The sequence below is a fragment of the Aspergillus puulaauensis genome, chromosome 8, assembly GCF_016861865.1.
Source record: "Aspergillus puulaauensis MK2 DNA, chromosome 8, nearly complete sequence".
In the NCBI taxonomy this organism is placed as follows: domain Eukaryota; kingdom Fungi; phylum Ascomycota; class Eurotiomycetes; order Eurotiales; family Aspergillaceae; genus Aspergillus; species Aspergillus puulaauensis.
In genome coordinates, this window is record NC_054864.1 from 1,075,515 (window position 1) to 1,099,568 (window position 24,054).

At 50.5% G+C, this 24,054-nt stretch overlaps 8 protein-coding genes across 8 annotated transcripts; 4 read left to right on the plus strand and 4 right to left on the minus strand.

Moving 5' to 3' along the window:
* Nucleotides 1-1,211: 1,211 nt before the first annotated feature.
* On the plus strand, nucleotides 1,212-4,062 carry APUU_80414S (putative arsenite resistance protein Ars2; the record flags this gene model as incomplete). The annotated part of the gene is made up of 3 exons (XM_041696692.1): nucleotides 1,212-1,314; nucleotides 1,373-3,393; nucleotides 3,454-4,062. The coding sequence occupies 3 exons, from the start codon at nucleotides 1,212-1,214 to the stop codon at nucleotides 4,060-4,062; spliced, it is 2,733 nt and encodes a 910-aa protein (XP_041562297.1).
* A 643-nt stretch (nucleotides 4,063-4,705) lies between these two features.
* Nucleotides 4,706-5,878, minus strand: APUU_80415A (uncharacterized protein; the record flags this gene model as incomplete). Its single annotated transcript, XM_041696693.1, has 1 exon — nucleotides 4,706-5,878. One exon carries the CDS (start codon nucleotides 5,876-5,878, stop codon nucleotides 4,706-4,708), a length of 1,173 nt encoding a protein of 390 aa, XP_041562298.1.
* A 3,160-nt stretch (nucleotides 5,879-9,038) lies between these two features.
* On the plus strand, nucleotides 9,039-10,362 carry flbB (the record flags this gene model as incomplete). The annotated part of the gene is made up of 4 exons (XM_041696694.1): nucleotides 9,039-9,117; nucleotides 9,171-9,258; nucleotides 9,310-9,840; nucleotides 9,900-10,362. 4 exons carry the CDS (start codon nucleotides 9,039-9,041, stop codon nucleotides 10,360-10,362), a joined length of 1,161 nt encoding a protein of 386 aa, XP_041562299.1.
* Nucleotides 10,363-10,587: 225 nt separating this feature from the next.
* APUU_80417A (Zn(II)2Cys6 transcription factor domain-containing protein) lies at nucleotides 10,588-11,338 on the minus strand (the record flags this gene model as incomplete). Its single annotated transcript, XM_041696695.1, has 2 exons — nucleotides 10,588-11,034; nucleotides 11,180-11,338. The coding sequence occupies 2 exons, from the start codon at nucleotides 11,336-11,338 to the stop codon at nucleotides 10,588-10,590; spliced, it is 606 nt and encodes a 201-aa protein (XP_041562300.1).
* Nucleotides 11,339-11,789: 451 nt separating this feature from the next.
* Nucleotides 11,790-12,563, minus strand: APUU_80418A (cutinase family protein; the record flags this gene model as incomplete). Its single annotated transcript, XM_041696696.1, has 3 exons — nucleotides 11,790-12,057; nucleotides 12,126-12,426; nucleotides 12,485-12,563. The coding sequence occupies 3 exons, from the start codon at nucleotides 12,561-12,563 to the stop codon at nucleotides 11,790-11,792; spliced, it is 648 nt and encodes a 215-aa protein (XP_041562301.1).
* Nucleotides 12,564-14,648: 2,085 nt separating this feature from the next.
* On the minus strand, nucleotides 14,649-16,476 carry APUU_80419A (eukaryotic translation initiation factor 3 subunit D; the record flags this gene model as incomplete). Its single annotated transcript, XM_041696697.1, has 2 exons — nucleotides 14,649-16,204; nucleotides 16,269-16,476. 2 exons carry the CDS (start codon nucleotides 16,474-16,476, stop codon nucleotides 14,649-14,651), a joined length of 1,764 nt encoding a protein of 587 aa, XP_041562302.1.
* A 1,937-nt stretch (nucleotides 16,477-18,413) lies between these two features.
* APUU_80420S (hydrophobin family protein) lies at nucleotides 18,414-18,912 on the plus strand (the record flags this gene model as incomplete). The annotated part of the gene is made up of 3 exons (XM_041696698.1): nucleotides 18,414-18,699; nucleotides 18,765-18,826; nucleotides 18,877-18,912. 3 exons carry the CDS (start codon nucleotides 18,414-18,416, stop codon nucleotides 18,910-18,912), a joined length of 384 nt encoding a protein of 127 aa, XP_041562303.1.
* An 842-nt stretch (nucleotides 18,913-19,754) lies between these two features.
* APUU_80421S (putative SNF2 family helicase/ATPase) lies at nucleotides 19,755-23,220 on the plus strand (the record flags this gene model as incomplete). Its single annotated transcript, XM_041696699.1, has 2 exons — nucleotides 19,755-22,754; nucleotides 22,807-23,220. 2 exons carry the CDS (start codon nucleotides 19,755-19,757, stop codon nucleotides 23,218-23,220), a joined length of 3,414 nt encoding a protein of 1,137 aa, XP_041562304.1.
* Between the last annotated feature and the right edge of the window lie 834 nt (nucleotides 23,221-24,054).

The following is a 24,054-nucleotide window of genomic DNA, read 5'->3' on the forward strand; positions in this document are numbered from 1 at the left end:
ACAGCAACCCAGTAGTTATATTGTATAGATGGAGTGAAATCAGGCTTCGTTAATTATGTCAAGACCATTGAATCTGGTTGTGAAATGGATAGTTATATATATCGAAGCTCATTATTTACCAGCTGTGCCAATTGGTAGGTTATATGTGCGGAGACTGCGTAACATAGCTAGCTACAGGTGTAATATCAAACAGGCGGACAGGGACGCCGATATGATGCTTATATTTATGACTATCTTCCGTTCAACTCAAACATCTCCTTAATCTAGTTGCTGCTGCTTGGGTGTCAAATCATGTGACACCGGTGAGCTTTCTCCAAATAATTACATAATCAGCTGGGGTCGGTCTGCACCGTTTCCCCCTTGGGACTAGTGCTTCCTTCAGCTCCGGCCTCCCGTCTGGAACTTGCGATTCTCTCGTCTTGCTCACTGGGACCTCTCCCTCTCCCAACCTTATCACTCCATCTGACCTCGTCGGACTGGACATCTCTAGAGGTTGATTCGATACCGTTATCCTCTATTTTAAGGCTTCTTGTAGGTTGCCTGCCTTTGCTCATATCCTCTCATTGCTTGCACTCCACCACCATCTACCCGCTCTTGTCTCTTGCCTTCCCTGACAGATATTCTTGCTCTCTGCCAACGAACCCCCAAGCCTTTATCTATCTTGATTCCTCTATTTCTCAATTATCTTCACTAGCTGTTCTTCCTCTTATCCGCCTCTCTTTCTGCGCCTCTTTGGATTTGTCTGTGCATCGTTGCACCACCCCTGGCAATCGCGACACCCGGAGTATTGTCATTTTGTCCTCATATAATTGCTCTCCTTCTGGCTACCCAAAAAGCCTTCTGTTTTTTTATCACCTCAATTCTCCTCTCTGCCCCCCGCAATGGGCAACGTCTCAAGATATTTTTCTACCGCAGAGCGGTCATCGTTCTTCCTTTCACCCACCCATTCCCTGCACCCGTCAGCGCTCAGATGAACACAGTCTTTCAAACGATTCTCTTCAGGACATCCTCTAATTTTGATGGTATCAGGTCCTAGCTTATAGCCATCGCTTTGTTTCCTCCCACCGAAAACACAACACTGGTTGCGCTCCGTCTATTGCTTCTCTCGGACTCCTTATCACCGACCTTCGCATAACACTTCGGTCTTGTGGCCTTGTCCCTGCACCTATTTGCGATTGAAGCCTGGAATTCCCGACATATTCTTGCCGCCAATGGATTCGTATGAAAGCTATGGATCCCCCGGGAGGGGCCGTGAAACAAGCGATCCTTATGCGCCCAGGGCGTCAATGGATTCGTATAGGCGCAGATCTCCTGGTGAGTTGCTCTCCCCATATTGCCTCCTAATTAGACTTGACTAATTGATTTGATATAGCATCTCAGGATCGGCGGCGTGGACGGGGTCGATCGCGCTCTCCTGTAATGATCGATCGGTACGAGCCTTCCGATCGCAGGCCATCTAGGGACGATTACTACTCGGCATCGCGCGAACATACTGCTCGAGAACGTGAAGATCGCCGCCGCCCTCCTTCGCCGATTGCAGCGAATATCGACCGTTATGTACCTGGACAAGACGGGGGAAAGCGGGCAATCCAGCCTAACCCGTTACCAAATCCTCTAACCCTTGATTTCCAAGTCGGATTCAATTGGTTTGCCGAATGGTGGCGGGCTGAGCAGTCTATAAAAGAGGAAAAAGAACGCGTAAAACATGGCGGGCGCCGCCCATCCGACCGTGTAAAGGGAGAACGCGAGGCACGCGAAGACCGGGATAGAGAAAGGGCTCAGATCCAGGCGGCCTACGATACCTATAAGGTGGATCTCCAGGTCAAGATGGCGAGGACATTCGTTCAGCAGCACAAGAATGAGGAATGGTTTAGAGAACGATACGTTCCTGAAGTACGGGATCCTCTTCGTAGGATGCTCATGGACTTCCGGGTAGGTGCCTATCAGCAGTGGGAGCATGATATTGAAGGAGGTCTCTTTGATGAGTTCACTCTGGAGGGTATCTACAAGAGCGAAAGTGACGGTGCCGGTGGTGTGATTGAGAAGGAGGAAGGGGAGACGACAGCTGTGGGGGAGACTCTCGGCGTGTTGGATTTGCTTCCAGCGAGAGGTGGAGATCTGCGTGACGAAGCCTTGTCTCAGCCAGCGTTGCTTATCAAAACGTTGGCACCGAATGTAAGCCGTCATAAGATCGAAGAGTTTTGCAAGGAACACCTCGGCGAACAGGACGGTGGCTTCAAATGGCTTAGTCTAAGCGACCCGAATCCCTCGAAGAAGTATCATCGGATGGGATGGATCATGCTCCACCCAGCTGATGACGTTGCAGTGGTGGAGAGAGGGGACGGAAGAGAAGAAGAGGGCGAAGAGATGGACCAAGATAATGTCGCAAACGGGTCAGGGACCGTCACCGTTTCTGAAAAAGCTCTCGAGGCGACCAATGACAAGACAATACATGACCCCGTTCATGGGGACTTTGTCTGCCACGTTGGTGTCCATGCTCCGCCATCTCAGCTTCGAAAGAAGGCGCTGTGGGATCTGTTCTCTTCACCTGACAGGGTTGAGCGTGACCTGGAATTGGCTAGGCGCCTAGTCTCGAAACTTGACTCTGAAATGGGTCGCGGCGTCGATGGCTATGCCAAAGTTGAAGACCGGGTTGAAGAACTACGCGGAAAAGGTTGGCTTCAGACTCCCGTTACTGGCCCTGTCAGTGTTAAGAAAAGAAAGCCTGATTTTGATACCGACGATGTTGACGAAGGTGAGGCTGAGGAGGGTGAGGAGCAAGAAGAATGGGCGGATGACGAAGTCGATGACGAGGAACTTTTGGCGAAGAAAAAGAAATTGGATCTGATGGTTGAATACCTCCGCAGGGTTTATAACTTTTGCTTCTTTTGTGTTTTTGAGTGCGACTCGATTCATGAACTCACGCGGAAATGCCCCGGTGGACATCTTCGCCGTCCGCGAACTGGCCTTACGTCACAGTCAAAGGCTGTTGCTAGAGCCAGCGCTCTCGGGCAACCATTCCCCGTTAAGAAGAAAGATCCTAGCGAAGAGGGGGAGGAGCAAGCCCCACCCCCAAGCGAGAAAGAGAAACGCTCCCAGAGGTTCAGCTCAAAGTCGGAACAGCAGCTCCAGCGCGCATTCAACTGGGTCAAGACGTTTGAGGACAAGCTCCTTCAAATTCTTGAACCAGAGAATGTGGACATCGTCAAGCTTGGTGGAAAGTCTGTTGACGAAGCCTTGGAGGAGGAATTGTCCAAGCATGTCAAACAGGAGGATGAGTCCAAATACCGATGCAAGGTACCTGAATGCTCCAAGTTGTTCAAGGCAGATCACTTCTGGCGTAAGCATATTGAAAAGAGACATGCGGATTGGTATGAACGTATTAAAAGTGATGTAAGTTGATAATGTCCCCGGTCCGTTCAATACGCCCAAAAACTAATACCGCCCCGACAGCTCATTTTGGTAAACGCTTATGTTCTTGACCCTGCACGCATTGCACCCTCGCGATCTGATGCCAATAGCAACGGCCACTTCCCGCTCAATTCGGGCCAAAACCAGACTGGTACACCTCGCGGATTCAGCCTGGCGGCGATGCCCCCCTACCTCGCTAATGGGCCAAACGTTCCACCTGGATTCCAAGGAGTGCCGGGAGGCCTGCCCGGATTCATGGGGCTCGGCAATCAGTCTTGGGGTGCGAATAGCATGGCTGGTGGCGACCACCCCGGCCTACATCAACCCGGCGTTATGCGCCGTGGTGGGGGTCGCTTCAACAGCCGGTCTGGCCCTTATGATCGACGTGGGAATCGGCATGGACCCCAGGGCGTGGGCCGCATGAGTCCAGGCCGTAGTATGCTGCCTTCTGGCCGTTTGCCAGCAGCCGCAGGAGCTCCCTACATCCCTCCTGGCCATCCTGCCGCTGCGGCCTTCGCTGGAGCCGGAGGTTTTCCTGACGCTGCCCAACAGGCAATGGGACCGCGTGAGGCCGTTCAAGGTCGTAGCCTGAAGAGCTACGAGGATCTTGACGCTGTCGGCGGCGCTGGGAGTGGCGAGTTGAACTACTGAGAAATTGCACATCCGGGCCAAATAACCTTGAGCTCTTTTCCCCTAATTCCAATCGGCGTCAACACGGGAACTGATCTATTTTACTCGTTAAGCACAGCACTCTTTGCATCTTGGGATCGGCATCCAAATTTTTTGTTTTCCTTCTACTTTTTGTACTTTCATCCTTCATTCAGTCAAGGGCTTGTTGGCGGCTTTTCTCTCGGCTCGTAAAAGAGCGCTACCCTTCGCTTTTTCTTTCGTTGACCTTCTCTTGCTGTCTCTTGAAACTCGTTTCCCACATCACATTTTCCATCCATTTGCCAAGCAGATTTGTTGTAACCATATCTTCGCACATGGGTCTTCACTTTTCTTTCTCCCACCCTGGGCTCCGAAAATGCGGTCGTTTGGTCTGGGGTTTGAATGTACCATAGGCTTCTTTTTTAATTTATCATACTAGCACGTACAGTATCTTGCGAAATCAGGCTAATGGATTTTTTATATCATTGATCTGTGCCTACAATATTCAACGTATGCTAATGTGAGAAAGAGGAAACCTAGTACCCATAAATCTTATATATAGATAGATAGATAGATAGATAGATAGATAGATAGATATTTATTTATGTAGAGTTTTTTAAATTAACAAGTGGCGGAGGCAATGCGCCTAGGGCATCTGGATAACGACCTTATCACCGGCATCACGCCACTGCGCACCCATTTTGCGGATCTGCCGTTCGCTGGCGAGGAAGAGCAGGAGGTATATATGACGAGCGATCTCACCCCAAGTGAAGACCTTGAGGGACACTAAATGTTGGGCTTTGACGGAGCCTGTAGAATGGGAGTGCCCCTCTGCTTCTTTTGATGGGGAGGTACTATTACTACCCTCATCACCTTCAGCTTCGAGAATACACCATACGCCCCACCCGGCTCGACCTTCCTTTATGAAATCGGAAAGGAAGGTCCAGAATCTGGAGAAGAGAACCATGTCCCAGGGTGTGGGTGCGGAGGTGTTTATTGCTGGAGTGTGGGTGTTATCTTGGCCTGAAGGAATGAGGTTCAGGCGGAGATACCAGTGTCCTCGCTCGAGGCTGTCGAGGTCCCTGGTTTGCTCTGCGGGACTGTATGTTCGAGGAGACTTGAGACGCGTGGACAACATCTCGAGGGTTGGTGTGATATGTGTAGTGAAAGGAGATGTAGAGATTGGGGGAGGGGGTGGTTTTATTTCTAAGGGAAGGGAGAGGGGTATCGTGGGGCACTTTAACTGTGCTATAGTGTTTGTTGACCGTGGATTCTTTCCCTCATTGACCGTGTTTGGGGTGACAATAGGGCTGGTATGTGCGGTTGTGGTGTTGCGATTCCCTCCTACGCTTCCAGCTTGCATTTCATCATGTTGGAGATGGTCGAGGGCCTGTGGAGGGGAATCCACTCGACGCCGTTTGGAAGTGAGATGTGAGGAGCATTGAGGTGTCTCTGGTTCCGGCTCCGGATAGATCGTCAGACATTCTGTGTCGACACCTGGTTGAGGCTGGGAGTCGGGGATAACACTGAGAGGGGTCTCAAGCGAGTCTTTCTGAGCGCCAAGCTGTGTCGGGACCAGGTGTGAAGGGAGCGGTGACACGCGAGGTGGTGAATTAATAATATCCGCAGCCCCTGTAAACGGTGATGTGCCGGGATGGGAGGAAGAAGGATAGGAATCTGTTTCGCCTGGGCGAAGTGGGATGGTCTCACGTGAGTGAGTTTGGAAGTTCAAGATGGCGTCGACTTGAGCACGATAGTGAGCATCATCGACGGCGCCACTGGGCGCAGAGATGTGGACGAGGATTTCTGATTTGTCCATGCGCGGACCTTGTTCATCCTAGCGGGCAATCATTATATAGTGTATGGGCCCATGGGGTGCTTTGTGGATGATTTGTATAAGAGACCTGGTCGAGGCCGCAAAGAAAAGCGGGAGATGAACCTATGGCTGAGGGCGTGACTTCCCAATCAGGAGCGCCGAGTGCCTGAGGCCGGCGATCACCAGCAATAGTTCTTTGCAGTCCCAAACTTGTCAAGGTTTCACCCACAACATGATTAATTCACAATCCACTGATCCAGGGCCGACTCGCAAGCCATCAAGGCCAGGAACAAGTTAACGATCTCATCCAGGGGGTCTGAGCTCATGCTCATCCCGCGTGTTTGGCTCGGCTCATCCCGCGGTAGGAATCGTGCCTCTCTTGGCTCATTTACCTTAAATTGGGCGGCTGCGGCATGCGTGCTTATTTGGACCGGGATGTTCGCTCGAGACCTGCTTTCTTAGTGATTTGGAATTTATTTCCATGCGACTGCGACGATCATCTGCGCAGGTTTCGACTTCCAAGTCTCGATGTAACAGTCTCCTGGCTTGATTAATTGGTGTCCTGTTTATCTGGGCACGCGGAGAGATTGGTCGATTCGAGAACCCTCTCCCACACATCTGGGCACTGATCAACATTATTCACGGTGTAGTGTGCATTTTGGACTGTACCAATCGGAAGGGAAGGCAGGTGAATCTGAAATGTTCTACTCGGATGCAGGCCCATGTTGACAATTTGACGGGGGTTGCCAAATGCCAAATGCAGAGTGTGACTGCTCCACCTGCTATACTGAGTTAGTGAGTCCCCATTTGGAAATTCGTCCCTTGAACCTCCCAATCTCAGTAATGACTGACAGGTGCTAGCCTCAAGTTGGTCATCGCGCCCCGATAGCATCCCGCTCGTGAGACTAGTGTCGATGCGCCCAAAATGTTTATCTACTTCGTTGTTGAGGACGGCGCATCATCTTTGCATCAAACCAAGGACGACTTAGAGGACGGATGGAATGTATCTGCGGATGCAGGGCGATTGAGGGTATCCAGTGCTGCGCCCTTGACCGTTGGAAACCGCAGGCAGGAATGACACTCCGGGTGCATTAGCCTCGTTTGTATCTAGCGTGGAGTCCAAAGCCAGGGTATCCTGGTTTGTGGAAACACCGGCCGCGACCTGGTGGACTCGAGAGATGAGAGATCTCCGAAATCACGGAACTAGACAGGACGAATTCCAAATGCGGGCTCCCCCTGGTTATGATGCCAAAACGCCGCTTGGAACTCGAATATATTGGGTTACACAAGGTTCCGCCGCCGCAGGAGGTCTGAGATGTCGAATCTTGGATCATCGACATATTCATCCTCTGGTCAGTGGCGCCGTTTACGCCGTTCCCGAGAACGAGAGGTGCTCTGGTGGAGACCGGAGCCTATAGCCGCGAGTCACCGTCATCGACTCCCCAAATGGTCAAGAAGACACAGGATAGCCGACCTACGGGGCTTCATCTGTTGCAGGCCAATGAATGGCTCACTGCTTGGTGAGTTGGGGTTCCCCTCCCTGCCGGGGAGAAAAGGAGTTTTGTGTAATTGAGGTGCCTCTCTGGACTTCTGGAGCCAGTCAAGAGAATTAGAGTTTGTGGTCCTTTTGCCCTCCAGTCTCGAATCCAACAGGATGTCGTAACTCGTGAGGTATGATTGATTACTCGTTTTCGAGCATGCATGACCAGTCTCCGGTCACTCTCCGCACAGGTCTCTGAATTCTTTCCCTCTTTATCACAACATCAACGGGGATTGATACTTGAGCGTAGGCTACGGAAAGGTCTCAGTCGCGGGAGCTCCTTGCTACATATTTCATTTCTCTCCATTTCCCTTGTTGATCCTGGGCCGAGACGAAATCGCTTTTCTCCACGGGGTGATCTGGACCCAGAAGTTGAAGCACATATGATATTCCCATCAGATCGTCTGGCGTCTGGGTGTTTTTCACTTTTCCTTCGCACACCTTGCTTGAACTTGCTTGTGCTAGAGATAACCTAGGCGTACTTTTTGCTTTCTCTTGATTTTATTTTACTTTATTTTATTTATTTTATTTTTCTCGCTAGTCCATCCTCTCACACTCGATGCTGCTGGCTAGTGGGCGGAACGAAGGATCCAACCTGCTCAAATCGTTGCTAGCGAAGCCATCTCATCGAAATTGCATCGAAGCCAGCCTACTGGGTCCTGAAGAGCGGCCCAGGAACCAGTAACTAACTCAGTGCTTTGCGGCGCTTCTGGATGGACTTCGGGAGAACTGGGATTCGACAGTCGACCCGCTAGGCTAAGTGTTCGATCATTATAACGCGGCTTGTCTTCCTGGTTCCAGCCGGATCTTAGCTCCTCAACATCAACGATACCTTCATCCTCCCCTCGACTTTTCACACCCGATCTGCCATTTTTCAAGCCCCTCCCCTCGCTGTGAGATTCGACACTCCCTGTAGGCTACCACCTGGGACGGTCGCACATCTACGTCGGCTGCGGCTTCTACGTTTTGTCAGTGTGGTTCGTGGAGGGAAAAAGGACCGTGTCCTGGCTTAGCGGGTGCGTATCTCAATAATCAATCCCTGACGCTTGGACAAAGGAACCCACATGTTTCAGGAGCTTTTTATTTTGAGGCTGACAATGTTTTTGATGTGTAGAGTATCGCATCTATCGAATATTAATTTATTGAATATCGCACCAGTCACCGGATTCTTATTTTCGCTTGCACCTTCAGCTCTTGTCGCAGACTCGCCGGTCGCATTCCACCTCTTCTTTCTCCTCCATTACCTACAACACCGCAATCATGACTTCAGTTAGTAGTGGTCCGATACCATTAGATTTGGACGCAATGGACGAAATGAATCGGCAAAGTTTAGGGCAGAGTGCCTCACCTGGTAAGCCGGAACGCCACCTGTTGAGGCTTGAGCCACCTTGAGGAATGAAGCATGCCACGGGAATGCAAGGATGGGCGGGACATCCATCTCTTGGTCGATGCCTCACTGGCCGTGGTTTATCCAGCACTTTTTGTCGCTTGATGGAACCTGGTGGACGTGCCGTACCGTATCCCTTGCATTACTGGATTTCGCTTTCCTTTACCTTCCCGCCGCCGTTCATGATGATTTCAAATTGCTAACTTGATATTGCGACAGCTCAAGAGTCACCCAATATGAGGGGCTCTATAAGTACGGACTTTTTCAAGTTTTTCAGTGGCGGTGGTGGAAATCAGAATAAAAAGACCACTCGAGGTTTGTTATGTCCTCTTTCGGAGTATGTATTATGATGGGCTAACTCGACTTAGATGGGCAACCCGCCAAACGAAGAGGACCAAAACCCGATAGCAAGCCTGCTCTTACGAGACGACAAGAGTTGAATCGTCAGGCGCAGAGGTAGGATTCTTATCGTCCTGCGCTAGATCACTGCTCATAAATTACCCCCAGGACTCATCGTGAACGGAAGGAACAGTATATCCGATCTTTAGAGAGTGAAGTCGCGCGATTACGAGAAGCATATACCCAAGAAATTTCGGCTGCCAATCTTGCTGTTCATCAGCACCGTGAAATGATCGGTTCTGTATCGGAGGAAAATAACATGCTAAAGGACATACTTGCGACACACAACATCAACTTCGAGGCTGAATTGGAACGCCGCAAGGCTGAGCGTCCAATGCCAGGATTTCAGTCCAGCCCCGTTGCAGCTGGGAGCGCTGGATCACAGACGGGCATGGCTTCGATGACCGCGCATACCTACAGCACACCGCCGACGACAGTGTCTTCAGGGATGAGCCCGAAAGCAAATGGGGTGGAAAAGGTCGATTTTTCGTCTGCACCAGACGTTGGATCAAATAGTCAGGCAATCGCCGCAATGCCGTGCGATGCGCTCGCGGCCATCGATCGGCGCCCGGCTGTTGTTGGTGGTGGTGGGGGTGTCTTTGAAGACAATCCCCAACTTCAAGTTGACTTTATCTTGGCGTATGTTTTTTTTATCAAATTCTTTCGTTTACACATAGTCGGTGCTGATTTTGAACTAGGCTGGAATCACCGTGTCGAGAACATACGGATTACCTTTGCCGGCGGTCTGTCACTGAAGCCGAAGACGAAGACATGCCGTTCTCTGGACATGCGCTGATGGCTACGTGCCCACCACCGAGCTACATTTCCAACACGACGAACGAACAAGTATATCCACACAAGACATACGACCTGCCGCATGCCAATCTGTCAACTCTCCTTAATCTCAGTCGGCAGCTAGTAACGGAAGGGCAAGTCACACCGATCATGGCACTTCAGGCTTTAAAGAGCCACGATATGTATACCAGATTGACGCGGGATGATGTGAAGTTGATTATGGACACGCTCGAAAACAAGGTGCGCTGTTACGGATTCGGCGCGGTGGTCGAGGACTTCGAACTCATGGACTGCTTTAGCAGCGTCCTTGGGTCGAAGTTTGAGGGCGCCGCCTTCTCACAGCCTACCGACGAGATGTATTCATGATTGCTTCATTCCACGTTCTAATTTGGCTTTATCTTTGCCATTAATATCCAAATAAAGCTGTATATATATATATTAAGCTCTGCTAGCGTTGCTTTTTTGCCTTTCGATATATCTCTTTTCAATTTTTGTTGTGATCCCCCATGAGGAACTATATACCATTTTAGATGAGAATCGGATCGAAACCAGGATATCAATAACAAAATCCAAATCAATACCAAGTCATAATTAATCCCTCTCAACACTAACAGCAATACCACCGACACCGACACCAACGCCAACGCCAACAACAACACCCCCTTCTAACCACCCAAGCACATCCCTCACCCCTTCCCCGGCGCGTATCCTTCCCACAACCTCTCTTACCAAATCCAACGATCCACCCCTCAAAGCCGCATACACGGCCTCCAGCGCCTCCTCTTCCTCTTCATCCCGAGCGTACATCCCACTAGACGTACTCGTACTCGTAGTAGACGTACCAGAGCCGAACCCAGCAGAGCCAGCCCCAGCCCCCGCCTTCGCTAGCTGGTTCTGCAGTTTATTTCGTGTCGTTCGAAGCTCTGCAATTAGGTCTGCTTGCGCGATTGCTTCGCGCTCTTCCATTGTTGTGGCGTATGTGCATTCCGACTCTGTTTTGCGCGCTATGCATGCGCTGCATGGGGAGGCGCGGTTGCACTGGTGTTTGTTGTTAAAATATATGATAGTCTGTAAAAAAAGAAAAGAAAAAAAAAGGGAAGAAGAAGAAGAAGAAGAAGAAGGATATAGATAAAACAAGGGAAATATATAGTGGTAGGTAGTGAAGGGGGAAGAGTTTAAATACCTTGACTTTTCGTATGCGACAGGCCGCACAGGAAGTTATGGGGCGGGGTTTCGATGGTTTGTCGCTGCAGTCCTTGTCGGTGTCCGGGGATGGAGTTGAATTGGGGCTTGGGTTTAATGTTAAGGTGGTGAGAGCTGAATCTGTGGATACTGGAGCCATTTCCCGCTTTAACTTTGCATGAGTGATTAACTGTTAAAGGTGTGGTTGGGGTAAGGAGAGGTGCACGTTTTTGTCGAAAGGGAGGTGGGGATAGCCGTTGGGTTTCCAACGGTCGAGATCGAGATCGAGATGCCATGCATGCAGTCTTGGCCTTGGCTGCTAAGCGAATTGCGTACGAGTCAGTTACACGACTACTACTTGGAAAGAGCGCCTGACAGGTCATTGCGATAGATCTTAACAATAATACACTTTAATCAAAATTGGTTTCAACTTGTCTCGGCCATTATGTTTCATCCTTCGTGATGTCTTGCTTGCAGCCGGGCGGACGGGTAAGACTTCCGCTTCGACCTCATATTGTATGACCAGCATATTTTTCCCATGACACATACATTATATCCTGGCTGCCTTCTGAAGCGAAGCCGTCCAAGATGCTGAATAAAATGCTTGGCACTTAGTTACCGAGCTTGCCCTCGAGCCATCTCGCAGCATCACCAGTGTTTATGGTATAGGTAAAGTGCGCGGCGGTAATGATCAACGTGCCATCGCAAACGAGATCTCCAGCAGCACAGTAGATCTTGATCTTATCCTCGGGGAAGTCTTTGATCTGCCCGCCATCCTGCTTCTTGCGGGTGTCGCCGAAGAGCACCACGCCCTTGATCTTGTCTTTGATCTCGTCCGAGAGGTCAGGGATCGCGCCGTGCATGACGGCTGTTCCTTGACTGTATTATGAATACGTGAGTAAATAATTGTGCGAAAGAGACATATATGGAATATTTGTGGCAGTTACCTGTATCCACCAGCCACGATCTGGGTATCAGGGCAATTGGAAGCAGCCATCTCGAACAGACTTTGGGCTTCCTTGATGGCCGCACTTGAAGTTCCCTGGGGCAAGGCATTCTCAGCCAGCCCAGCAGTGTATTTGGGTCCAACACCTTGACATGCTACTTTCCCAGATTTCTTGAGGTTGTTGCAGACTGCGGGACCTGTCGATATGCCTAGAAGGCCCGGCTCGGTGGAGGCACGGGCGAAGATAAAGGTGACGGGCTGGCATTCGCCTTTGCGAAGGTCGTCACCACTGCTTCCCCCAACTGTCTCTAATCAGTAAGCAGCTCAATACGGTGGTGCTTGGTTGGGTATATGACATACGCTGGCGCACGTCAAGATCCACGGGGCTGGCCATGGACAAGCCGACAAGGGCAGCGAGAGACAGAAGTTTAAGATTCATAGTGACTTAGGGTTTAGAAAGAATGTTTAGAAGAGAGTGAAAAAGCGACAATGAGTGACAATGTCTGAGATGAACTCGAGCCAGGCCTGCTGTGGTTTTCTCTGTTTCTGAGTGTTTACCTTGTTTATATACCTTGCCCTGTACTCCTACCTCGGCGACAAGGCCCAACAGGTTTGCTGAACCAAGTATCATTCCCGTGTCTCAGATTGCGCCGGGACTTTCCCAACGCCCACAAGATTGGGAAAGATGGTTTGTCTGAAGACATTGGAAAACAAATCCTGAAACAGTGGATTTGAGCGCTTCACAGTGCCGAACCTCGGCCAAGACACTTTTTGATCAATGCCGGACCCCAAACGATGGAGTATGAGGTAATTGTTTCTAGAAACCGATTTGATATGTCATCGTGGTTCTCTTTAGAGACACTACTCCGTGCGCCATGCGACGTGATTCTGGAGAACGAACGTTGGGAAACTGGGACTGTCTCAAACCTAAACAACTTGGCAGGTTGATCCTTGCTCGTGGCTTTGGCGTTCAAACACGGCCTTGAATCATTGGATTTCACTTGCTAGGGCTTCGGATGGCTGACCGCATGATAGGCTCAGGTAATCCCAAAAATTGGTGATGGTTGTATACTGCGGGAGCCTCGCCGGATGAAGTTGAGAGACCGAACTTGGAAGTGCTGGACTGTACCGCTGCCGGACTCTCTAATGATGGGAGACAAATTCTCAAAGGTCGACTAATATTAAAGAGACAGGTCTATTTCCTTGATCTGAGATATCAATTGCAAGAACGAAGCCAAGACCGAGGGATCGGATCCAGGTTTGTGCAGCTAATTTGGCACCGACAGGTATCACGATGTTGTTTTAACTTGATTAATGAAATATCTGGACCCTGAACTTGAAGATTCGAAGGTCGGATCACTCTTCGTCTTCTGCCTATTGGTTCTCGTGCGCTAGGCAGAAAGGGTTGCACCTTGAAACACCGGATACCGCGGCAGGATGCACACCCAAACTGGCAACATTGGCATTTCTCAGCCATCTAATTGTAAGACGTCTAATTGTAAGAGACTGCTTCTGTCCCTGGCAATACTTCGGCGGTTGGTTTTATTGGAAAGGCAAGGGATTCCGGCCCTATACTCAGAAGATGGTAGAATACCGAGGAAGTGAATTGGAGAATGGAGCGGCCCCATACGGAGACGAAATTTGGAAGGTCCCCCGCTCACCAGTTCTTCATGTCGGCCGCCTGAGGAAACTCCATCCCGATATACTATCCTGTAGCCAGTTGGTTGGTTGTGGCCCTTGCAGTTTGAGCCGTAAACCCAAATCATTCTCACCAGCCTTATCTGAGACGCACCAAGCAGGATCTGCCACCCGCACCAGCTGAATAAGACTATTAAAGACGAAGAGAGAGAGGCTGGGATGAAGGTAATGCAATTCGGTAGTATTATGGCTATAGTATACACATTACATGGGAGTCAGCCGGCTTGTTCATTAGCTTGTAGATGACCGGGAATACCTAAGTTCGAAGTCCCTGTGGAGCACCTGTACCCAAAATACTTTAATTTTATCCAATTGCATTGACGCATATTGATCTTTCGATTACCTAGGTGGTGGTGGGTTTGTTGGCTGATGCTCTTCCTGCGCCTCCGTTGCATAGTCTCCGAATCTGGGCTTCGTCCATAGCGGGGAGTGTCCGAATCCGTACTTGGGACTCATCCGCTCCGATTGGACATGGAACCTCTATTGAGAAGGGAGCACAGGGTTACGATGAGCGTAGCTGTGATGTGGCTGTGGGGTAGAATGGGTGGAGAGAGTTGGGAAGGGGGATGGATAATAGACTGGGTGGGATTGAATCGTCCAGCCGTATCAGAGCGGGAAAAATGCTTGTTAACTGCAGCTGCAGTTTACCTGCGGGGAGTGCCAGCGCGAAAGAACTTAAAAACCTACGCAAAAATAGAGTGACACTAAGTGACCCAGAATCTCGTCAGTTAGACTCGTGATCTTGTACTTTTTGAATATGCACATGAAAAACATTTAGAAACATGATATCTCATATCTTTCGCGGAACAAAAACACGTTCATTACTTCATGCCTCCTCCTCGTCCTCAGCCTTAGTCTCCTGCTGCTCCTCCTCGGCTTCCTCGTCTTCCTCGAATGTAGTGGTAGGAATGCTGTACAGGCGGAGAACAGGGCGGTTGGGATCCTTGATCAAGATGTACTTGTTGACCTTGTCCTCGTCATCACCTGCATCAAGAGCGCGGATACGGTCGACGATCGTGCGGACAATACCCCACCCATTTCCTAGGTTGAGGTTCATTTGTGCAGCGAACTCACGAGGCTTGTATCCCGCAACGCCCAAGACAACGTGGCCGGCAGCAGAACGGGGGTTAGCACGAGACACGAAACCGAGCTTCATGCCGTCGGCCTTGGCAAGGATAGCCTGGGTGGTCCAGCGGGCAAGCTTGCTGCTGTTGTTCTTCATCTCAGTGGCGATGACGGCACCACGTTGAGAGTAAAGCTTGCTACGCCAGTCGAGCGATCCACCGGAGCCTTGGGCCTTGCTGTCAAACTCGTTGAGAGCCTTGATGATCAATTGCTGGTCTTCACCACCAGTGGGGTTCTTGAGCACCGCGTCAACCTCGGCACGGACGACCAAGTTGAGAGGCTCTTCATCACCCTCCAGAGAAAGGTTAAAGCGGCGGTACTTGTAACCCTTCGAGGCAAGAGGCTCGGTCTCCTCGTCGGCATTGTAGAAGGGGTTGGGGTGGCTGAATTCAACCTTTGCGGTGTTAGACTCCGTAACGGTCTGAAGGGCAAAGTTGTGGTTGATGAATGTGGCTTCCATGGCGAGAGCGTTGGGGGTGTTGATAGCATCCTGCTTGCCAGAGGCTTCGGCGGCCTCCAAGGGAGCATCAGCGGCGTTCTCATTGACAGTGACCAAATCCAACGATGCGCCCTCGCGCTTGTCGAAGTAGATCTTGTTGCCCTGGTGGACGATGACAATATCCCACGAGTACACACTGCGGGGAGCGCACATAAGCAAGGAGAGGATGTCGGAGGTGGCGAAGATGGTGGCCTCGTTCTTCTCGGCCAATTCCTGGATGACGGGATCTTGCGAAGTGGTGACGTTGTACGCAGCCCGGTCGAGAGACTGCAGGCGACGCTCGGCGTTCTTGACAGGGGCCTTGTCGTAAGAACGGTCGTAGTAGTGGAGGAAACCGTACTTGTCGATATCTTCACCATCAGGTGCCTGCAGGTTCAGCTTAGACAGGCGGTTGAAGTCCACCTCCTCCAGCATTGACCAATCTGGGCGAATATTGACCGATGGCTCACGAGTCCTCTGCGGCTTGTCGTAGTCCTTCCATCCGAAGCGGCGACCCCGATTGCCGCGTCCACCACGGTTATCGTAGTAGCGGTCACCACCTTGGCCACGACCGGCACCAACGCGCTGGAAGCCAGCACGGCCTCCCCTCTGTCCAACACCGCCGCGCTGGCCACGGCCACGGAAGACAGTGCCACCACCCCGACCGAAAGTACGCTTTCCGGAAGTGCGAGTGTTGTCAACGACGGAGAAAGACGATTCATCTTCGGCAACCTGGACGGCGAACAGGCTAGAGGAACCAGCACCGTAGACTTGTTGGTCTAAATTGAAACATTGTATTAGAACTGGCTTATAAACGATGGTTCTGGGTTGTTAGATTCATACCTCTGTAGCTGCGGTTGTATTGTTGACGACCGCCACGATCACGGTCCTTAGAGTCAGCGGTCCAATCAGCCATACGGCCTAGCTTGTCTCCCTTGGAGAAGGGAGCATATGGGACTCCCTCAAGCATGTTGTCCGCCGCGGTGGCAGGACCCCAGGTGTCCTCTGCGGGGAGGGCCGCCACGATGTCTGCGATGGAGATAGGGGCCATGGTGTTCAGATACTTGGGATAACCACAAGAAATGAAACAATCGAAGATGACCTAAACGTCTGAAAAGCTCCTCACGAACCGAGGTAGCCTAGAAAATTCTGGAGACGGTGAGCTCGCAGGCGGCGGGATATTGAGATTGCAAGGAAAGGCAATTTTTTGTGTCGCGAGTGGGTGCGTGGCTGGTGGGCTTGGCACACCGCATTGCACCGCCACATATCGGGTTGCATGAGAGTCGAGCTTTCATGTTGAATTGGTATCGACAGCTTACTTGAAACACTGACAGGAGAATAGAGAAACTGGAGAACATTTCTGGGGCTCAAATTGGTCACGATTACGCAGATTCCATTTTCAATTTCGCTGGCTTGGTTCCGAATGTTCCCATCCCTCGTTTCTGGTCAAACCAAATATTCGATTCAACAGTGCTTGAATTCGATGCTCTTGATAACACTCTTTCAGTTATGCAGCCCCATTTACGTAAATATCTCATATCTACCGGAAGCCTGCAAAAACAAGAAAATCTGTATAAACAGATCTTACCGCCCTTACCAGATACTCTGGGACATGGAAGTTAATCACAGTCGGCCGAGGAACCACTATTATGAACGCCTACTAGACGTTCTTGGTTTCTGGGATGCACCCGTGCTTAATCTGGTCAGGGGAGAGTTGGATACAGCTTAAAGTCCAGATATACGATATTCCCTCGACAGCGAGCTTGTCGCGGTAAGCGAAAAATGGTTTCTGAGCTGTCAGGTTGGTCTTCGGTCAGCCACACCTCCCGACTCGCGAGTTTTCGAGATCGCAGCTTATCAGTTTTTATTTCTCAGAGGGCTGAGTTTATCTATATCTTCCCTTTTTTAGGGCCGTGCTCCGCATTTGCCGCACGGTCATCTTGGATATTAGTGGTGGAGATCGGTTCGTTTCTTTTGCTAGAACACTTTAGCCTCGCATGATCATCACTACTCCGGGGTTCTGACTCCTGGATGATTACTACTTCGAGATTGTGCTGATTTGACCCAGGGGCTGCATCACAATCAGTGCTGACTGCTGACACTGAGGACCCCTAGGTAGCTCAATTGTCGATCCGATTCGGTACCAGATGAGTCTGTATTTGGATGAGGTTCCACTGATAAGAGTCTCGCGGTTCCCAGGCTGAATGGAGCTGTTCGCCTCAAACCACCTCCGAATATCGCTTTTGTGACGACGCCCTCTCTATCAACTTCTAAGCGAGCCTTTGGTGGCTCTGCCTCGATACTTTCCATCGTAGTCTGGGGCTTCTTGTTCATCCGAACCTGCTCGCAAGACTGCTTTGGGAGATTATCCACTGAATTCTGGCGAACCCATCCATATCAGTCCCCATCAAGAGTGATCGATCAATTACGAATCATTTATTCCCATTGTTCGCGTCGAAGCCGTTCATGCAGCCTACAGGAGAATGATCGGCCTTTCGCCAAGATCCATCCCTCCGGGCCCTATCTTGGAAGCATAACTCAGTCGCTCGGACTTACGCGGGCGTACACACCCATCGCCTGTCATTCCTTGGAACGAAGCAATCGTTATCTACGTGGAGAAGGATCTGCAATTGGTCTCTTGATTTAGAATACCCTTAAGGGCTCTCCAAACTACTCTGTACATCGGGGTTGATTCCTACCGAGGGATTCCTTTTAGCGACCCGGGGTCCAAGATAGTGTTCCTGGGAATTGTCATTATTGGAAACTCAACTCTGCTTGTTCAGGAAGGGAACATGATGATCAGATAAGGCCTTTATAGACCTGCTTTGAGGCTTGTCATACGTATATATAGGACTTAAAATCCCCTCCCAGAGAGACTTAAATCCCAACAGCATCAGTCCCAATACCAAATATACAGGTCTCTCACTTGTCTAAACCTTTACCAAACGCTCTTCTGAATCCTCGCTTTTACCAAACCTATCTGCTAAGATGAAGTTCACCACCGCTCTCTCTGTCTTCGCCGTTACCGGCTCTGCTCTGGCCTCTGCCGTCCCTGCCACCAACGACGACCTCACCCAGCAGCTCACTGCCCAAGTCCACGAGGCTGCTCGCCAGATTGAGGATGCCAACCTCGAGAAGAGGGACACCAGCAAGTGCATTGATCCTAAACTATGCTGCGGCACCCTCACCACTCCTCTCGACCCCATCGTCGACCCCATTCTCAAGGGACTAGGTATCGACGCTGCTAGTATTGTTGGCTCCGTCGGCCTTCTCTGTATGTCTTGACATGTGCATGGGTTGAGGGCTACCCTTGTCCCTTCAGTTTACTAACTTTGATAGGCCACGCCTACGATGACTCTTGCACCACCGCTCCCCAGTGCTGCACTGAGGTCAACCTCTTGGTAAGTCCCGAGTTTTAGTAAATATCCGACATTCAACTAACATAACACAGGGTGGCACACTTGCTCTTGGCTGCAGCGATCTCTAAACGCTAGATTGTTGAGTTCATGAAGCGTATTGGTGACGGCGCCGTTATGTATAACTACTGGTATGGGCCAGGATGGGAATGATGGGTATGGCGCTTTTAATTACTTCTCAGAGGGTGCAGCCCGTCTCGATACTTCTATTTACACTCTTTAATATCTATACATTCAGACGACTGGATTTCTGTTTGCGGAGTGCCCACCCCCCAAATTAGCTTTAATGTCTACTTGCAGAATATACCTTATGTAAACAAGTACATTCAGCCTGAGAATGTAAAATTTCATAATACTCAAGGTGATTCTTTCTCCGCTTATGTACTTTTATGCGTATATTTGGTTGTTATACTCATGGTGAAGTGGTAGTAGAGGGGTCAGTAAATACTTAGACTTCGTCGCTATAACTAACGTTAGTTATAGAGTTATGACATAAAGTATACTGGGCTTCACAGAAATATTAATGAAACAGAATAATCTCGTACGCATTGACCAGAGAAACGATGTTCAAGACTATTCGTTGACAGCTGCATTGACCATGTCATGAATGACGGCTCTCCGCTTTGCGGTTGCTGGGGCAGAATCCAAAACAAACGAAGCGATAAGAAAAAAGTGGCGGTTCAACCCACAATCACCCCAGAAATTCCTGTCCTTGACACGATCGGCATCTTTTTCAACCACAAACTATAGACGACTAGATGGAAGGTTAATGCATAGACTTCCAGCCCACCCCAGAAAATAAGCTGCTGCTATGTTTTAGCTGCAACGACTCTGACGCCTTACTACGGAGTACAACTAACGAAGATCACAACATAACGACCCGACACGCAAGAAAGCAAACCAGCTGAACACAATGGCACGAGAAAGCAATGCCCCGACCGATCCGGTCACCCCAGGGAAACCGAGAGACCAGACGAACCGTCCTCGACAACACCAGCCAGAATTCGGCGTACCATCACCTCTGGGTCGCTCTGCGTACCCTCAGAATCACGGCACCAGCAACCCTTTCAATATCCCTAAACAGAATCGCCCAAGACCTGAGCATCACAGATCGCAGCAACAGCAACATCCACAGCAACAACAACAGCAATATCCACGACATCACAATCCGCTCCAGCAAAACGCGACTCGACCCAACTTTCCTCCGCTTGTTGCGTCAACGCCGAAGCGAAGCGAGCCATTCGACCCCTTCAAGCCTGTCCGACCCTCTGCCTACAACAATAACCGAATGTCTCAACCTGTTGACAATGACGTGTTTGAGATCCGCCGCCCTGAGAACGTCACGTTCAATACTCCCAAAGCTCCAAAGACTTTTTACGCCTCGAAATCTCCCCTGAAACAGGCAAATGCCTCCAAGAACCTGCAGAATTTCGTCGACCTAACGACCCCCGCGGGGGGTGGATTCTCGACCGGTGCAGTGCCGCGCTTTGGAGCGTCGGGAGCAAGTGACTGGGTGGATACGGCAAAAGCGAATGAGAATATTAAGGCGCTACTAGAAGGAGCACTCGAGGACGAAGATGAAAAGCAACCAAAGCCGAAGGGCAAGAAAAAGAATAAGAAGAACAACAAGGCAAAGAAGAAAGATAGCCAGAGTGAGCCCAAGGCAAAAGAAGAGAGTTTGGATATGGACGATCTAGCTGCTCAGCTACAGGGAGTGAGTGTGAATGAACCCAAAGCTGCCGACAACGACAACGATGCAGATGAGGCGCAAGGAAACGAAGCCATCGCAAAGAAGAGTACACCCGAAGTTGGAGACCAGGGCGAAAATGATGAGAAGGACGCTAGCGATGCTGGATCGGAAACTGGGGAAGAAGACGAAGAAGACGAGGACGATGATGGCACTGTTGAGGGGCTAAATGTTCAGCTTCTTCCCCATCAGCGAGAGGGGCTCAATTGGATGTGCGAGAAAGAGATCGGCTCGCAAAAGACCATGAAAGAGGGGAAGGGTGTGCTTCCAAAGGGTGGAATCCTGGCCGATGACATGGGTCTTGGAAAAACAGTCCAGGCCATCGCTCTCATGCTCACAAACCAGAAGCCGAAAGATGGCACCAGACGGCGACCTGCATTGTTTGATTATGATCAAGAGTCTGATGACAGCGATGAAGAAAGTGCTGAGTCGCGTAACCTCCCGAAAGGGTTGAGCAAATCCACTCTGGTCATTGCCCCTCTTGCGTTAATCAAACAGTGGGAATCCGAGATCAAATCCAAGGTGGAACCGTCTCGAAGACTCCGAGTACTCGTTTACCATGGGAATACCAGAGCAAAATCAACTGACCGTCTGGATGACTACGATGTGGTGATCACTACCTATGGAACCCTGACTTCTGAGCATACCGCTGCCACGAAAAATGATAAGAAGGCGGGCGTTTTCTCCGTCCACTGGTACCGCCTCATTCTTGACGAAGCCCACACTATAAAGAATCGCAACGCAAAGGCAACGCAGGCCGCATATTCACTAGATGCTGAGTATCGCTGGTGCCTGTCCGGCACACCCATGCAAAACAATCTTGACGAGCTGCAGAGCCTGATTAGGTTCTTGCGAATCAAGCCGTACAACGATCTCGCAAACTGGAAGGATCAAATCACAAGACCCCTAGCGAATGGGCGTGGTGGTCTTGCAATTGAGCGGTTACAGGTTGTCCTAAAAGCCTTCATGAAGCGTCGAACCAAAGACGTGCTGAAACTGAACGCAAATCTCAAGCCCGGGGAAGGGAAATCTGACGGGGGAAAGAAAAACCCTGGTTTCCAAATAACCAAGCGTGAGGTCATTAAGGTGGCGCCCGATTTCATGCCCGGCGAGAGAAATTTCTACCAGCGATTGGAACAGCGCACAGAAAACAGTCTCGAAAAGATGATGGACGGTTCTAAAATGGACTACGCTGGGGCGTTAGTTTTGCTCCTGCGGCTTCGGCAATGTTGTAACCACCCAGATCTAGTCAAAAGCGACCTGGCGAAAGACAAAGATATTCTCTTGCAGACAGGTGCCTCCAATAGCCAGGTGCCCGCAAAACAGAATAATGATTTGGATGCTATGGCGGACTTGTTTGGTGGCCTCAGTGTCGTATCGAAAAAATGCGACATCTGTCAGATGGAACTGAGCCAAGCTGAATCAACCGGTGGTGGCAGCAGATGCAGTGCATGCGAGAAGGATTTCAATACGCCTTTGGTGGCACATGGAGCCAAGAAGAAGAAGGAATCCAAAAATATCGTTGACCTTACTGCATCTCCATCAAAGCGCCCCTCGGGGGATCGCATGGGGCGTGTCGGCAGGAATAGAAAAGTTGTCATGGATAGTGATGACGAAGAAGAAGCGGATGGCGAATGGCTAGTTCCTGAGGACCAGCGCGCAGGGCTCTCCATGGGCAAGGCCGGAGGATCCGACGACGAAGACGCAGAGGGAGGCGGCGAATGGATTGGAGACGAAGATTCTGAAACGGATGGCGAACCTGAAAGCCCTAGTCAGCGGCGCCGTCCCCAGGCATCTCATGTTAATGAGGACTCTGAGGAAGATATCTACTTGAACCCCGGGGATGATGAGAACCAGGAGCTCCCATCGACCAAGGTCCGCGAGCTGATGAAGATTCTCCGCCGCGAGGCGCCCGACTTTAAGTTTATTGTTTTCTCTGTCTTCACGTCCATGCTTGACAAGGTCGAGCCATTTTTAAATCGCGCTGGGATTGGCTATGCACGATACGATGGGAGCATGCGCAATGACCTCCGCGAAGCGAGTCTTGAAAAACTGCGGAACAACCGGGCGACCCGAGTGTTGCTCTGTAGTTTGCGGGCTGGTGCGCTGGGGCTGAACCTTACTGCAGCAAGTCGCGTGGTCATCCTGGAACCATTCTGGAACCCTGTAAGCTTACACCCCCTTGCTTGTTTGATAATAGACTAATCCTTGGCTCTAGTTCGTCGAAGAACAGGCGATCGATCGCGTCCACCGACTCAATCAGACCGTGGACGTGAAAATTTACAAGATGATTGTTAAAGATACAGTCGAAGAGCGCATTCTCGATCTACAAGAGCGCAAGCGGGAATTGGCCAACCTCACAATCGAGGGTAAGACGGCGGCGGCCAAGCTTACGATGAACGACATGATGGCGCTTTTTGGTAAGGATGCTGAATCGCGATACACGGGCGGCCAAAGCAGTCTTGAATTCTCGCCGCAAAAGGGAGGTTTACTTAATTCGAAGTATGAGTCGGCGAGCCAAGAACGGTCTGAGACCACTACTAGCGGGCGCGACGACTCTCGTGATCGCAAGGGCAGACAAGAGAGTCGAGCGCCTTCAACGGAGCACGCGGTGTATGGGAGACGCTGGTAGCCTGCCAGGTAGTTCACCAGGAGTTTTGAATGGGTGAGACAAGGGATGGAAATAGATTTTAGATTCTCGGCGTCTGGTGGAATGATGATTATGAGGTGGTCAAGGTAGTTAATGCATTTGGGGAATTTTGTATTAGGTTCGGTGTTGTATCTAACAATCCATTTTTTGTCCTGTGTTCGGTACTGAAGAGATTTCACTTATAGAGAGGCAGCTGAACGAGTCATATGTCGTATTACGGTGAAGGAGTGTGGATGGCCCTATCACGCAGTGGAGATGCAGTGGGAATTTCCACCATGGATTATGGATAACCTCAACCCCTGAAATGCAGGATCAGAAGGGCGGCTTCTAGAAGTCTCAGCGAAGGAGCGGAACACGTAATGTAAGAGCGTCGAAGGAGAAAAAAGAAAGCATGCTGTCACTAGCAGGGGGCATTCAGGCCCTCCAGCGCAGAGTTCGGATGCGTCTTATTGAGAAGTGACTTGTCAGACGGCAGAAGAAAGTCGCAGATGATGAAACACGATCTGCAGTTCTCAGCCTGCGAACGAAATGAATGAAAAACGTGGCGGCCACGAGATGGCCTCTCACGGGTGTCCTGAAAGAAAAGCCCGTCGCGTTTCTGTGGCAAACTGGCCGGACAAGAAGCTTTCGTAGTGGCCCAGTCATTTCCTCCTTTGTTCTGGGGAATTAATTGTCCTGGTTGAGTTTCTTGCTGTCTATCTCGATATCGTATCCAGTTCCACCTCAGACTGTGCAGACTAGCGGCCCGCCTCCATCTTCATTCCTGCTTCCCCGTCGCCAGGCCACGAACCCTCTCCTTTTCACCACTGCTCGTCC